Source organism: Phaethon aethereus (genome assembly GCF_964289735.1).
Source record: "Phaethon aethereus genome assembly, chromosome: 4".
Classification (NCBI taxonomy): Eukaryota; Metazoa; Chordata; class Aves; order Phaethontiformes; family Phaethontidae; genus Phaethon; species Phaethon aethereus.
Window position 1 is genome coordinate 3,249,632 of NC_138578.1, and position 15,353 is coordinate 3,264,984.

Below are 15,353 nucleotides of genomic sequence, written 5' to 3' on the forward strand. Positions count from 1 at the left end.
GTGCTGTGGGGCTGGGAGGCGGTGTGGGGGGCTGAATGCTGCCCGTGCTGATGGACACCCCCCCCCCGCCCCCCGGCAGGGAGCATCGTGGCCATAACCGTGACTGTCATCGTGGTGGTGGTGCTGGTTTTTGGGACAGCGGCATACGTCAAGATCAGGTGAGGCTGGTTTTGGGGTGCCTGTTGGGGGGGGTGCTCGAGCTATGTGTGTGTCCCGTGTTTCCCCCCCCGCCCCGAGGCTGCAGCCTCTCTGCCCATCGCAAGGATGATGCTGGGGGGCAAAGGTCTTATTTTAATTCCCTGGTCTGGTTCGACGAGGGCAAAATCCCGCCTGGGCTTTTTTTATGTCCTGGCGCTTCCTGCTAAAATACCCCAAAGCTCAACCTAGTGAGGACTTGCATGCTGCTTTTTTTTTTTTTTTTTTTTTTTCCTTTCTTTAAATTAACCAATGCACAGCCAAAGCACCGTTCGCTTTCTCCTGGCAGGCACTCCTCCTACGGCAGGCTTTTGGACGACCACGACTACGGCTCCTGGGGCAACTACAACAACCCTCTCTATGACGATTCCTAGCAGGGACGAGGCAGCCGCGGGCGGGGGGGGCGGGAATAAAAATCCTTAATTTATAAGCGCTTCTGCAGCCGAGCATCCGGTGGCGAGCTGCCCGGGGACCGAGCCGCTGCTGCGGGCGGGATTACAGCGGGTGCGGTGGATGAGAGGAGACGGGAAGGCGGGTGGGCGGGCAGCGGCCACAATAAACCTGAATTTTGGCCTTGGCGTAGGAAACTCTGGGTCCAGGGGCACGTTGGCCACTTGGTTTGTAGGCAAGGGAACCCACCTCCCCCAGGGGGAAGGGAGGAGGGAGGTGCAGCCAGCGCCGGGGTGAGGGTCCCCGGGAGGGGGACGCGGGGGCTGCTGCGCCCCAGCCAGCAGCGCAGGGCTGTCCCGAGCTTCCACACGCCCCTTCCTCCGAAATCACCTCCCTGTGTCGCCCCGCCAGCCTTCGCCGTGCCTCGGTTACGGGGCTGCCCCGTCGCCGCTCCCTTTCTTTCCCTGCAGGCGCTTCCGCGCAGAAGCTTGTTATTTCATTTTTTTGACACTTAATTGTGGTTTTTTCCCCCCCCTCAATCACAACCGAGGAGCCCGTGGGAAGGTGTGCCCCCACCCCCCGCTGCTGGGCCGAGACGTGCCCCGTTTCTCACGCGTGGCTGCTTGCTCCGCGGTTTTATTTTTAATCCTTCAACAACTTGGCTGCTAAAAACTGCTCAAGCGGTTTTTTCAATCCCCATTTACGCCTTCAGCGCCCAAAGCCTGGGCGTGGCTGAGGGCAGGGATGGGGAGGGGATGCTTGCCTGGAGCCTCGATAAATAAAGGGGCACTAAATGATACTGAAAAGGTTTGGGTGATCCCAGCAGAGACACTCCCCCCCAGCGGGTCCCCATCATCCCCGGGGGCGGTAGATCGGCCGCTTCCCGGAGCCCTTCGGGCCTGACGAGGTCGAGAGAAACGAGGACGGCTCCTCCGGCTGCCTTTCCCAAAAGGAAGCGCCAGCAGTCGGCTCTTTCCTTTTCCTTCCTCGCCGCCTTTCGCATCTGCAGCGGGAGCGGTTCCTCACCATCTCTTAACTCAAAGTGGGTAGAAACCGAGAATAAAGCAGCGAAGGGTCGCTGCGCCTTCAGCCCGCAGCCAGCCCCAGGAGAGCGTTGGGGCTGGCAGCATATACGGGGTGAGATTTAGGGGAGGGCCGCCCTAAATCCCACTCGCTCTCTTCCCTGGGACAGCATCCCGCCGGCCGTTCCCACCGGGCTGCGGAGAGACGGGATGCGTCTGGGGAGATGCGGGGAGAGAGGGGAACGCGATGCCGAGGGGGGAATCGCCGTGGGCAGCGTGGGCTCCGAGGATGCTCGGGAGGAGCAGAACACCCTCCTGCCTTTTTGGCAGCCAAGGGGCAGCAGATTAAGCCACCTCAGCTCAGAAAAAGCACAAAGTGAAACAAAAGAAAAACCACAGGCTTCTGCTCTTGACATAAATCGGGCGGCGCGGTGCTGCGCTCGCCCTCCCCTCGCCCCTGCCAGCAAGAAGTCGCCCGTCGGGGAGTCCGAGCGCTTTAAAACCCCTCCCGAGCTACAGCTCAATATTAGCCAGCGACAGCAAAAAAAAAAAAAAAAAAAAAAAAAAAAAAGCCACCCCAAACTCCTGAAAAAAAGCAAAAAGCACTCGCTGTGCTCAAAGGCTGCTGCGAAAGTAAGCGAGGGAATGACGGGAGGGGAGAAGCCACCACCTCCGCTTCAGGAAAAAAAAATAGACTCCCCAGGGGAAGAAGTTCCCCGTTTTCACCGAGGAGAAAACAAATCGGGCGTCACCTTCTGCGGGACAGCGTGAGTTTCTCGGAGGAAGGCTGGGCCAAGAAATTCAGGCGGACCCCGCCGGCGCGGGCTGATGTCGGCGCGCAGCATCTCTGCGTCAGCGGTGACACCCCGAGATGCCGCCGGGCGCGTCAGGCTGGCGCGTGGCGGCCGCTGCCCCGCTCATCCCTACCCCTGGATGCCTAAAATGCACTAAAGTCTCTTGCCTAGGACACGAGGAAGAGGCCGTAGTTTTTTTTGGGGGGGGGGGATATCCCGGGGTGAAAGAGAGATTCCTGGCTTCCCGCGGAGCGCCTGGGACCGGAAACCAAACCGGGCAGCGAACCCTCAGCGAGGGCATCGCGTCCCTTCCCGGCGTTTGGAAACGGCGCCGAGAAGGGCAGGTACCTGCTGCGGTACCCCCCCCCCGGCCCCGGGCGCCCTCCTCAAACGGAAGCGGGGGGGAAGCGAGGCGGAGCCCGACTCCCGGCTGGAGGGGGGGGGCAGCCGAAGGCAGCTGCCTGCTGGGCTCGGGGGCGTCGAGGGCACCAGGAGGATGGGGTCTGCCGGAGGAGGGGTGCTGTGCAGCCAGCTCCGAGACCGGGCAGAGGGAGCGGGTGCCAAGACCGCACGAAACGGGCTTTTCTGGGTGAGCCCCCCACCCCACCCCACCCCCAGATAGACCAGACTTTATATTTCACGTGTTCCTAACGCATCCGTCAAAACCTCTGCCACAAGCTTGTTCCATTTACAAAACCAGCAACACCCCCCCCCCCCCCGCCATCTTTCCCAAAGGCTTCCCAGCTCCCCACCTTTGGCTCCATTTCCTCTACAGGGAGATTTTATTTATACGGAAGAAACCCAGGTCATGCAGCCGCGTGCAGCGCGTCCCGTTCCCCCGGCCCTGCGAGCGGCAGCGGCGCCGCGGGTGACGCCATCCCTCTCCGCGTCCCCCCGCCGGAGAGGCGGCAGGCTGCTTTCGTCACCCGTCCCCGGTGCTGTCTGGCTTCACTCAAGGTGCTTCTGTCTTTCCTTATTTTGTGAATATGCTAATACGTCTCATCAACGTCTTTCCGAGTGGCGTCTTCTCCGACGCCCGGCGGAATTAACGGAGGAAGTATTAATGACTTATTACCAGATATAGCTCTCGGTTGCAGCCTCCGGGAGCAATAATGCTCGTTAGATGAAGTAATTACGCCCCGGGTGAGAACAGGGCTCATTAAGCTGCCAGCGGCTCAGAGCAGAGCTGAAGGCATCACCCTTTGCACCGCACGCTGTTCCTACAGCTCCGGCCTCCGGCAACAGTCGCCTCCACCAAAATCCCACCGGAAAGGGTACGGCCCAAGGACCCGATGTCACCCAGTTTGCTCCCGTAGCCGGTCTGGCACACGCCGCTGGCTTGCTGTCATGCTCAGGTGCCTCTGGTGGGACTTCGCCCTTGGGAACCCACCCGCCATGCCGCCACCTCCGCCGCTCCCAAAAGCCGGGGCCGCTTGCCCGCGGCTACGAACACCCAGGAGCCCCAGGCGTGTAGTTTCTTACTCTGTTTTGCCAAAGCGACTCGCAAGCACAACCAGAAAGATAAGCGTTGAGGGCCTAACGGTTTCTCAGGAGTCTTCTGGGACCATCAAGGAGAAGCAGCCAGGAAAGCACCCCGTTTCCAGCGCAGAGCTCCCGGCACACCCCTGGGCTCAGCCAGCCCCGCTTGGAGCCGGAGAGGCGGATGCTCCGCTAACCCTCCGAGTTACAAACAGCACGAGGCGACGAGCCTTTCCCTAATTGCGTTCCTTCCGGTTGGAAAGGGAAAACGGATGGTTTCTCTGCAGCCGGGCGAGACATCAGCCTCGGCCCCAGGGAAGCCGGGGCTCTCCTGCTGGGGTTTTTTAAGCGTGCGCAAGCGAGGAGGAGCCCGCAGGGCTTCGGGGAAGGGTCTTCTCCCGCCCGAGATGCGGGGGCCGTGGGAACGAAGCCCCTTTTGCGCGACGGCTGCTCTGAGAGACGCTCCCCCAAAAGAGGTGTCGGTGCCCAGCGTCTCCACGGGACAGGGCAGCAAGGCTCGGTGCCGTGCCTGCCACCCCACAGAGCAGCTCCTTGCCTGTCTTTATCCCCTGCGTTTATCACCTCGGAGAAGCCGTTCGTTTTTCCGCCGCGCGGTGCGGTTTATGCCCCTGGCCGACGGGAGCTAAGGGCTCGGTGCCAAGCCGAACGCACGATACCGAGGTTCGGCCGGCGCCGGCGGCGGGTTCCCCGGCTGCTCCCCGCTTCGCAGAGGCAAATACCAAAAGCAGGAGAGCAAAGGGCCAAAATCGGCTGGCTCCCACCCCCAAGATCATTTTCCTCCTCAACCCGACGCAAAAGTCCCTCTGGGGAGGGAGCCGCTCTTCCGAAGCTCAGCTCAACTAAGGGTTTCCTTTCAGAACCCAAACAGGAATATTTCCAGCTGGGATAAAATTCGCTTGGCATTTAGCATCAGATCCGCTCAGCCGTGGGCTCGACCAGCACGGTTTTACAATTAGCGACACAGTCAGAGGCTGCTTCGCTACTGAGTTTTCCAAAGCTGGCTTCCCAGCTGCATCACGGTATTATTTATCAGCTAAATGAACCGACAGTACTTTTGCAGGAAAGAAAAGAAAAAAAAATAAACACACCCCAACAACCCCCCCCCCCCCAAAAAAAAACCCAGGAAACAATTTGCCGGTAATGAGCCGAGCGCTCTGGAAATGATGGCTGCAAGATGCGCCGAAATTCAGCCTCCGCTTGGGCCGGCCACAAGCCCGTGTTGTCACCCTGCGCTCCCCAGCAGCGATACCCGCTGCCCGTATGTCCTTCTGCCCTAGCCGAGCCGCTCCTCCGTTAGTTGAATATAATATAATATAATATAATATAATATAATATAATATAATATAATATAATATAATATAATATAATATAATATAATATAATATAATATAATATAATATAATATAATATAAATATATATTTCATCAAGTTAAACAAGTTGCTGCATCTGTTTCTCCCCAGTTGCTGCTCGCAGGGAGGATTTGCCTGCTCTAGTTTTTGTATTTTGTTTTTTTGTTGTTGTTTTGGGTTTGTTTTTTTTTTTAATTAAGGCTGGATTGCTGCTTCTCGCTGTCCGCAGCTGCGTCTGCCAGCTGAAGAGGTTCATGTCCTGCGTGGCCCACCATCCCCGGCAGCGCTCAGGCTTTCACGGCCACAAGCGCTCCTCTTGGAGAGGTCCACTGGACCCCATGGGATAACAGCGTCCTTGCCCAAAGGCTCACCGGCACAGGCGTCGGGGTGCCGACGGAGCCCCCGGTTAGGGTGGGCAAGCCCAGCCCTTCCCAAGGAGACAGCGTGGACCTCACACTCTCCATTTCTCCAGCCACCAGCACAAACCCTTAGAGCTACCGAAAAGGCCAGTTACTGCCCACGTCCTCCGCCTCCAGCAGCACTTTCCATGTGTTCCACACCTCACCACCTCCTGAAGGCAATAGCTACCAGGTACCGATGAAGCCAGGCTTGAGCCCCATCCGCACCGGGAGCACGGACAGCACCTATGATAAGCCCGTTTCGGAGCCCACGAGGACTAGTCATAGCTCCTCAACCTTCTTCCGAGCACCCATTCGCTAGTGGCTTTTTAAAAAGGAGGAGGAATTTATCATTTTGCTTCCTTTTCCTAGCTCTGCTGCATGCCCTCAGCACATCTCCATGCCATCTCTGCTTCTCCAGCCACCACCACCGCCTACGGAAACGCATTTGCCAGCAGTGGCCTTCTCGGGCGTCAATGAAGAGGGTGGTCGAGGGATTATTTTTTTTTTCCTCCCTCCTTTTTGGGAGGAAAAGGACTGTAACTGCTTTACTAATACAGAAAAACAACACTGCTCAGGATTCATCTCAAAACCATAATTTGACGTCACATTTTACAATTCGTTTGACCCTGCCTGTCTTTTTAAAGCCCGGGGGAAGTCACTCCTCAAGCAGTAACACTCAAGCAAGAAGAGCACCTTGAAAACATGTAAGTGGCATCACCTGAACCTTTTTTGTTCTGCTTCCAGGCAGCCAAAACGACCGTGCCAAGCTGCTGGCAGACACCACGGGGCTGGAGGCCTTCGGGCAGCCGTAGCCTCCGAGCAAGACCCAGCGCAGCAGCAGCGGTGGTGGTGGTGGTGGTGGTGGGACGAGCTCTGCTGGCGGCAGGCAGCCAAATTCCCCTGCGCGCCCAGGGCTGCTGCTTCCTCCCCATTTAAAAAATACCCATTGCCTGAGCTGGGCATCTCTCTACAAGAGCATGAAGCTCTGAGATGACAACTCCTCCGGGTTGATACAAGCCTCACCGGCGCTCAGGGCTTACCTGGAGGCAGGTCTCCAGCCAGGGAGGGCAGTGAAGCCACCGGGTGACAGCACACATTTGGAGGGTGCTCCGAAGCAGCAGGGAGCCTTGCTGGCAGCTTCAAAGGAGGAACCAAAAGCATCATCTACAAGCAAGAGGAGAGTCCTTCTGACCCACAACAGGAGCTTAGAAGTCAAGCAGAGACGTCAGCACCATGGGAACACCTCACTCACCGTGCCTGCGGCAGCAGGGACACACAGTCCCATAGTCGAACCAGCCCCTGCCGCGGGGCCGTATCCCCTCAGAGGGACGTTCCCCAGGCCGCTCACCCCCAAACCCCACTCACGTGAGGAGGGACGAGGCAGCAAGGAGCCAAGCCGTGCTCCTTCGGCACTTCAACTGGACAATGTTTAAGTTAAGATGACTCAGTCCCCCCAGCCTGCCTCGTTTTAACAGGAGGGGAAAACACCACTTGGTGCCCATAACACCACCCCCCCCGCCATCTCCAAAAAGCACCTTTCCCTAGAGGCACCCCCAAAAGCAGAGAGATGCCCCAGCATGACCAAGGACTGAAGCTTTATCTGTGCCCTCACCAAACGCCCGGCTCCCACCCCCCGCGGCTCTTTGTGGGCTCTGGAAGAGCTGATGTGGCCCACCTGGCCCCACACAGGGTTCCTCACCGTGTGACTCTTCCCAATTGCCACCCAGGGTGCAGAAAGCCGACCTCAACCTGCAGCGCCAGCTCCACCGCGCACGTAGCTACGGCTGACCGCGGCCCCCGTACCCTAGCTTGGAAGGAGCAGGGTGGCGGGGGCCGGCAGGTTTGGAGTGGGAGAGCAGAGACAGGGTGCAACCTGCTGCTCAGACCCAGTCCCCAAGAGGGGTCACAAATTTCCAGAAAGCCCGTGTGTAAACAGAGAGCACATCACACCTAGTATAATTTGTTTTTAATAGAGACATTATTGTACATTTATTTATAGCAGTGAGGAAAGTGCTTCAGAGAAAAAAAATACTCCAGTAAAGGCAAGCTACAGTCACGCAGACATCCGAGGCCCGGTATTCCATACACAAAGGGACACTGCAAGATTAAGACAAGACTTTTTTCTTTTAACAGTAGAACAAGTTAAAAAACAAGTAAGTTGTATGGTGAAGAGTAAATGGCCTTTTAAAATATATTTTATTTCACTACTGAATGCTATTCGCATCTTCCGAAATTCTTTAATATTCAGACTGCAGAACACCTCGGGCAGGATATCGCTTGGAGAAGGGTGGGAAGGCTCATTTGTTTTGTAAAAAGCACTCCTCCATCCTCTCCCTGCAATGAATTCAGGTACCATTAAAAAAAGACAAAAAACAAAAGACAGAAAATTGGTCCCCGCACTAGAGTGCCTCCACGACTGCCGTTGCGTTGGCGAACGCCTCAGGCTCAGCCGGACTAGCGGGCCCGATGTCAACCCCGAGAAGACAAGGCTACGTGCTTCACTTGGTGCACTTCCCCATCAAAACATCAAGCTACATACGTGTCTAAAACCCTACCAGACCTCGGCCTTTGTAAGCGACTAAAGCAAAATGAGGAAGAAATGGGTGTGAACGCCACTGCAGCTGGCAAAGGAAGCCGAGTGAAGAGGAAGCGGGTCGGATGCAGGTCCGGGGGGAGAAGGGCGGCCTCGCGACTCGGTTTTTAGGCCGTTCATCGGACGTACGCGGGCAGGCCAGCCTCATTTCGAAGCGAATTCTGCTCGTGTGCACTGGCCTGTCAACAAATCAAGGCAAGGGATGCGATTTCTGCAAGCTCACCCTCTCCAGCCACCCTTGCCGATGGCTCTGAGGCCCTAGAACAAACACGTCATTTAAAAGGAACAAAAGGTACTCGCACAAAACTTTGTGGATGTCAGCTTTATGTAAAAAGGCCACTCAAAGCTACCCATTTTCGCCAACAGCTGCAACCAGAATAGCTCTACCTCCACCTCCTGTTGTGCTTCACAACCTTCAGCTGCCCCAGAACATCTTCTGCTGGATCAGCTGCTTATCATTCCTCATTTTGCATCTTGCTAGTTACTCTTCTAGGCTGTTTCTTCCCCGACACAGTAAACGGCTCTTCCCAAGGGTGCCATTTGCTAGCAGCTAACCTTCACCGGGCATCGCGCTGCTTGGTGGGGAATTGCCTGAAGGGGACGGCTGCGCTCTGCCCCAGGTACTAGGGTGTGGGGCACAATTAACTCAACTCCCTTGCACCAGCATTAATTAAATTGTGTAACCATTTCACTGGTGCCGTGACAACTTTGAATAAATTTTTACTGAGACGTGGGTTGGTTTTTTTTTTTTTTTTTTTTTTTTTAAATAGTCTCTTCCGTGGCAAAGTCTTCCTCGTCCAGCCAAATGCGGCGTGTATCTTGGTCACTGCTGCTCCTCCACAGAGAGCCGGCATCTTCCGTCTTGGGCGGTATTGTACGATTCACAGTTTTTGCACTTCATGCCTAGGAGATGGAACTGCACTGTAGACCGGGCATGGCAGTCATTGCAAAGGATCTACAGACACAGAAAACACAGAGAGAGAGGCTTTAGCATCAGCAGGACACTCAACAATATACTACCAGCATGCTTCCAGCAACCAGAGAACTGGTTTGCCATCAGGGGACAAAGAAAAAAAAAAAAAATCTTCCTCTTAAAGACAGCAGGGCTGATTTAACTTTTCTGTTTGTAACTACTCAGATCACGCTGTATCATCACAGAGAATTTACTTTCAGTACAGCAAGATGACTCCTCACGTACGTCGGGGATAGACATGCTTTGGCTGCTTCTCCTGATGTAGGAAACCACCAGAGAAACCCTCAAGTGAAAATGAAAGCAGATTAACAGCAGGTAGCAACACTAGCCAGTCTGCTGTGCGAGACAGGCAAGCGACCCTTCTTCTCAAAACAGGCAGTAAAGAGATTTTTTCCAAGTAACCTGACTCCAAGAGTTGGTAGGATGGGTTGTCTAAACCGTAACAGATGCAACTGAAACATTAATGACTAATCCAGCGTTACCTGCAAAGAGCAACCAGTTTCACAGTCCTGAGTTAACACAAAGAAACCAAAAGAAAACAAAAGAAGTCTCTACATGCTAGCCTTGCACAGATCAAAAGCTGAGTATTTTTGCAATAAATCCACCATGTTTAGTCCAGAACATGAAGCTCCAAGCTGTTAAAAAACAAATATTCCTGCTTTTTGCTGTGACGCTGCCTAACGCTACTGGAGAAAGCAAGAACTTCTTCCTAAGACCAAGCCACTTCTCTGCTGTGTGATACTACAGCACTAAGAGGTCGTGGTTTTGGGGTTGGGTTGGGGTTTTTTTTTTTGGAGTGCAGGTGAGGGTGCTTTTTTTTGACTGTGTTTATAAACCCAGCAGATGAATATTCTAAGCCCACACACGACATTTCTTTGTCATTCCGCAACTGTCAGGTTGAATTCTGATCCAGAAAGGGTTCCTAGTGCCCTCTACTGCCAGCAACGCAAAGCCACAGATCGGCCGAGAACAGAGACATCGGTAAAAGTCTAATCTCTTACCTCCACCATCATGTTCTGATACTCTGTGGGCATAGGAGTCTGGGCTACTTCGTCATCCAGCTGACGCCAGTATCTCGTCATATCTAAAGCCGAGTGCATGCACAAAGGACACCTGTAACCTCTGGCAGAAAGGACCAAAAAAAAAAAAAGTCTAAATCAGAAGATGGAACACGGCCATGAAGCAAGTCCACCCAAAAGGACAAGTTTCATTATCGTATCAGTCAAAGAGAAACATCACGCATCAAGAAGTTCTTGCAAACAGAACTGAAAATTAAAAGCCGCTTATCTCTTTAGGAATGGGCTTTAAGGTATTTGGTATAGGATTGGCATTGCGATCTTGGCTTCTGCAAGTAACCTGTTTGGACTACTATGGCGTTAAGAGATGTTTAGAACTACTTACTCCTTTAGCATGTCCTCGTAACATGTTCTGAGAAGAAAACACAATGAGAAGTTGCGTAAGAAGAATGCAATTACCGACTGGTAACACATTTGGTAACAAAGGGAAAAGGCACACGGCTACCCCCAAACCAGAAGTTAAAAAATATCCCGAGTCCAGGTAAGAAGAAAACTTCCCAGCAAAATCACCGGGTACTTGAGCAAAAATCCAGACACAAAGCACATTCGATTCCATTCTAACATCTTCTAACCTAACACGAGGGAAGAGAGTCAACACTATGGCAAGGATTGTGTGGTTCAAGTTTGCTGAAAAAAATGGAGCGTGCTGCATCAGAAGGTAAGTTTCAGATGGACAGGAGTTCAAGGAAGATTCGGTCTGGAGAGACCTACGTCAAACACAGAGGCCGTTCACTTAGCGCACAGAGACAACGGGCGGACCAACAACAAGAGAGCCAACAGAGTAACAAAAAGCTGCGTCTGTAACTCAAGACAGAAGCAGAAAAATGGAAAGGAAACACAGGAATTATTCCTCCAAAGGCACCCAACGCTATATATCACATCACTTTAAAATCCCGCTAGAGCCGGCAGTTTTTGCGGTGCAACAGAGCACTTCACTGTCTTAGGGGGCTGTCTTAAAGGAAGAACCTAAAACTTACCTGATGAGCTGCCACCGACCTCCTAAAACCATGGTGCAACTGCTTCCTACACCAAGGAAGGACTTCACTACAAGATTCTTGAAATTTAAGTAGTAACAGAAGGAAATTCATCATGGGAAAATTTAGAACGAACAGCACACAGGTCCCTCCGACAAGGACAAAGTTTACCACGGAAAGAAAACAACCTTTCCAAAGAAAGTATTTCCTGATGAAACAGAGACTATCCCCTACCGTGTGGGGCCCTTAGAAACCAGCTATAAGTAGCCGACGCAGACTAACCAGGCCTGTAGCGCCGCTGAATAAATGCCACACACAAGGCAGCGGCTATTCCCCTTTCTCAAGTATCTGCAATGCTTTACCTGTGAAGAAGGTGACCACACGGCAGAACATGAGCTCCAACTCGAGATGTGTGAATATCCTGTTTCGAGGCAAGCATCAGACAAAAGACAAGAAAATTAATTCACAGACAATCAAACATACAGCCACACACAAGTCCAAAAAATAAAAAGAAGCAGCTCACCTCCAAACATATCGGACAGTCCTGCCTGGAGACATTTTCGATACACTTTGCAAAGACATACACACACAAAAAAGTTATTCTACTGCATGAATATCTGCATTTTTCTAAACGCTAAAATTCCTTTAGAATGGTATGAAAAGATGTATGAAGCGTTACTATTTGCACATAGGTCTGAAGTTCTGAGAATTAACAGGTAGCTTTACATATTAAAAGCCAAACAGCTTGAAAGTACACATAAGAGAAGGGCTCCCCAAACTCCCACAGCGGCTAGCAGCCTAGCTTTTCCTATACTGCAGCAGGAAGAGGAACTCAAACCTAGATGCTGCCAGAGCTGCAATCAACAGCTCTTTTTACAATAAAGACGTTTATCTCCTATAGCTTCAACCGCTATGGAAGCCACGCAGAAGTGCTCTGCGCTGCACGTAGCGAACCTGCCGCTCCTCCTGTCTGTATGGCCTCAGATGGAGGTGAGGCACTATCAGCTTTCATTTTCAAAGTGTTTTTTGCCTTCTTTTTTTTTTTTAAGATACGGAGTTAACAGGTGTATTCTTACCTTGTGCTTTCCTCGAAGACTCAAGCTTAGACACAAATTGCATTTTGAACAGTGAAAAAAATCCTCCTTTGGACCAATCCTGAGGAGAAAAGCGTCAGGCCGAGGCCGGTCGCCTCCTTTCCGTACCCACCCCAGCGGGGCAGGGCCGAGGGGCCCCTCACGCACCTGCAGATACCGCACTCGGCACAGTGGTACTGCTTCTTGTCGCGGTCGAAAAGATGGCAGATACCGCAATAGTACTCGCCGAACAGGCTCTGGCAGCCCTCGCACCGCTGCTGGGCCTGCCGCCGCACCGGGAGGACAACCGGGGAAGAGAACGGGGCAGACTGCCGTTAGCGGCGCGGCACCCCCCCCACATGGCGGCGGACACCCCCACCCCCCCCAACATGGCGGCGCCCTCGGCTGCCCCCTCCCCGGACTCACCTTCTGCAGCAGGCGGCAGCGCGTGCACTGCACCTCGGTCACACGGAAGCGGTCCAACCGGTGCCCCTCGGCGCCGTCGTGGCACAGGCGGCAGGCGTACAGCTTCCCGCAGCACGGCGCCTGCCAACGGCACGGAACGGAACGGCACGGCACACCTCAGCGCCCGCCCCCGCCGAAGCCCCGTCGCTTACCCTCCTCGTCCCGTCCCGCCTCCCCCCGCCGCCGGCTCACCCGCAGCAGGCAGCCGCGCCGGTAGTGCTCGCAGCCCTCCTGCTCCCCGGCCGCCGCCATGGCCGCCCGCGCCGCGCCCCGCCCGCCCCGGCGCTTCCGCCTCCGCCCGCGAGAGGCGGGGACCGGCTTTACCGGCCGCCGGACCCCCCGCCTTGAACAGCACTTGACCCCTGAAAGCCTTTCTTTCCCTGCCCTAGACCTTTATGTTTCCCTTCTCCCACTAAAGCCTTCAATTTCCGCCCCCAATCCCCTAAAACCTTCCTTCACCCCCGCTGCCCTAACACCTTCCTTTCCCCCTAGTCCCCTAAAACTTTCAAACATCCATTTTTCCTCTCCCCGTCCCCTAAAACCTACCTTCCCCCCCAGTCCCGAAAACCTTCCTTTCCCCTCCCCCAACCTTTCTACCCCCCCTCTTTTCCCCCACTCCCCAAACAGAAAAAAACCAGCACCGTGGCAGTCCGATGCCGCACCGCGGTGAGAGAAGGGGTTAAGGGAATCTCAGCGGTTAATTAGTAGATAAGGTTTGAAATCTTGTTAGCTGTTGCGTAAAGTAACTAAAGCAGGAGATCTGTAGTTCCTTACAAAGACAGTTCCTGATAAACTGACAGGAGTGAGAAGACTTGTGGCTCCTCAAGGACGGTCCCTGATAAGAACCGGCTGAAACTGATCTTGTGGTTTGGATGAAAACCAAAGAGCAACTGAGTCTGCGTAAGAACAAGGGGTTACTAGTGGTGAGGAAGAGGAGCCACCGGCCTTCGTCCTCACGACCCTCCGCGACAACCACCAGAAGGCACCGCGCAAGCGCAGGTGGAGGAGTTCATGGAAATAACGTCTTGGAACTCATTTCAATACGAAGCGGGGACAGGTCATGCATACGTATAGGCATATTGCAAAACTTTATGTATATGCAACACCTTGCTGTATATATTTGAAGTGCCACGTCGGGGTGCGCACGGTTTTTGGTGGGACTACCCCCCCGTGCCGCCCAGCGCTGAATAAACATAACTACTTTGCAATCTTACAGAAAGCAGCCCGCAGCTGGACCGCAGGGAAGTTTCCCCCGAGTCTTTCCCACGAGGATTTATTTGCTGTGCCCGAGACAAGGACCCACCACCCACGGGTGCCGAGGCCGGGCGTCACGATGCTCGCACCCAGGGGAGAGGCACCCGGCCCTGGCTGGGGGCCGCTCCGTGGGCTGGGGCCTTGGTGAATTCCCAGTAGGTCAAGTTTAAGCAACTAAGTCAGTTGTATTTGCCCACAGCTAGTTAAATGAGCACGGTGGCCACCTGGGAACATTGGCTATGGGCACAACTGGGCTACCTTGCAGCAGTTTCTGGGTAGGGGCAAAGAAAACGCAATAGCACTATTCCCTTCCCCTTGCCTTGCCCGAAGGCCGGGCCAGCTGGAAAGGTAATGGGCGTACTGGCCGAGCACAGGCCCCTACCAGCTGTCCCGATGCCACTGCGGGACCTTAGGAACCTGTGCTGGTAAACAGTTCTACGAAAGACCATGTCAGCTCCTAAAACTGATTCAAAAAGTCCTTTTTTTTTTTCAGCACAGATAATGCCACCAATACAAATAAGCAGACAGAACACGCAATCCAGGGAAGAAAAATGAGCAGATTGCACATTTGTAAGCACATAGTACCACGAAATCTGGACTATTAATATCCCTGTATTTAGAAATCTTTATATGCATGTCAAAACACAGCATAGGCACAAAGCTCTAAATACGACGCCACTCATACTGTATTCGGCCATGATACATGGATGGGGAAGGCTGTATTTTGTGCAGAGAACAGGGGTGTGAGCTGTGACAACAGCCTCGAGCTACCACGAGAAGAGAGCTGCGAGCAGCATAGGGACACCACAGAACTGACTACAGCCGGCTTGATGGCGCTTAAGCCAAAATGGTTTCCCAACAGTCCCAGGATGAAAACGATGCCGTCTTTCTCTCCTCACAAGCCACTGCTGAGTTTTACACTTCGATGTCCCATTTCCCCAGGGGACCTGAAGGACTTACGACTGAAGTGAGTTACTGAGCGCTCACGGAAGCCACTTCACATGCCACTTGCTACGCAGCTCAGTATTTTACACCAATATTCCTCCTTCACCATTAACAGCAGCCAGACATTCACCCAGCCCAGCCAGACAACAGGCCTAGTTAAACACGTTAGGTTCTGTTTCCCTCCATGCTTTCATCCCCATCTCCCTGCCCAGAGATGGGGACGAAAGCATGGAGGGAAATGGAACCCAACACAAGGCCACACATGCTGCTGAGCATTAGCAAGGGTTTCAAGGGAACAGCTGGGAACATTTACACATTTAAACATTGTATTTCTTGCACAAACATTTT

The 15,353-nt window shown here is 53.7% G+C and overlaps 1 protein-coding gene across 1 annotated transcript; it reads right to left on the reverse strand.

The window, feature by feature from the left end:
* Positions 1-8,559: 8,559 nt before the first annotated feature.
* RCHY1 (ring finger and CHY zinc finger domain containing 1) lies at positions 8,560-13,283 on the reverse strand. Its single transcript, XM_081999768.1, has 9 exons — positions 12,999-13,283; positions 12,768-12,887; positions 12,510-12,625; positions 12,345-12,423; positions 11,792-11,836; positions 11,631-11,689; positions 10,620-10,646; positions 10,220-10,340; positions 8,560-9,200 (listed from the first exon to the last, which is right to left on the reverse strand). Exons 1-9 carry the CDS (start codon positions 13,056-13,058, stop codon positions 9,069-9,071), a joined length of 759 nt encoding a protein of 252 aa, XP_081855894.1. The 5' UTR covers positions 13,059-13,283; the 3' UTR covers positions 8,560-9,068.
* Positions 13,284-15,353: the final 2,070 nt, after the last annotated feature.

Bases quoted from the DNA above. Each gene is read 5' to 3' on its own strand.
- RCHY1 (XM_081999768.1), bottom strand. From the start codon at position 13,058: ATGGCGGCGGCCGGGGAGCAGGAGGGCTGCGAGCACTACCGGCGCGGC. The intron at 12,888-12,998 runs GTGAGCCGGCGG...TGCCGTTGGCAG, and splicing joins GGCGCGGCTGCCTGCTGCGG to GCGCCGTGCTGCGGGAAGCT. The intron at 12,626-12,767 runs GTGAGTCCGGGG...GTGCGGCGGCAG, and splicing joins GCTGCCGCCTGCTGCAGAAG to GCCCAGCAGCGGTGCGAGGG.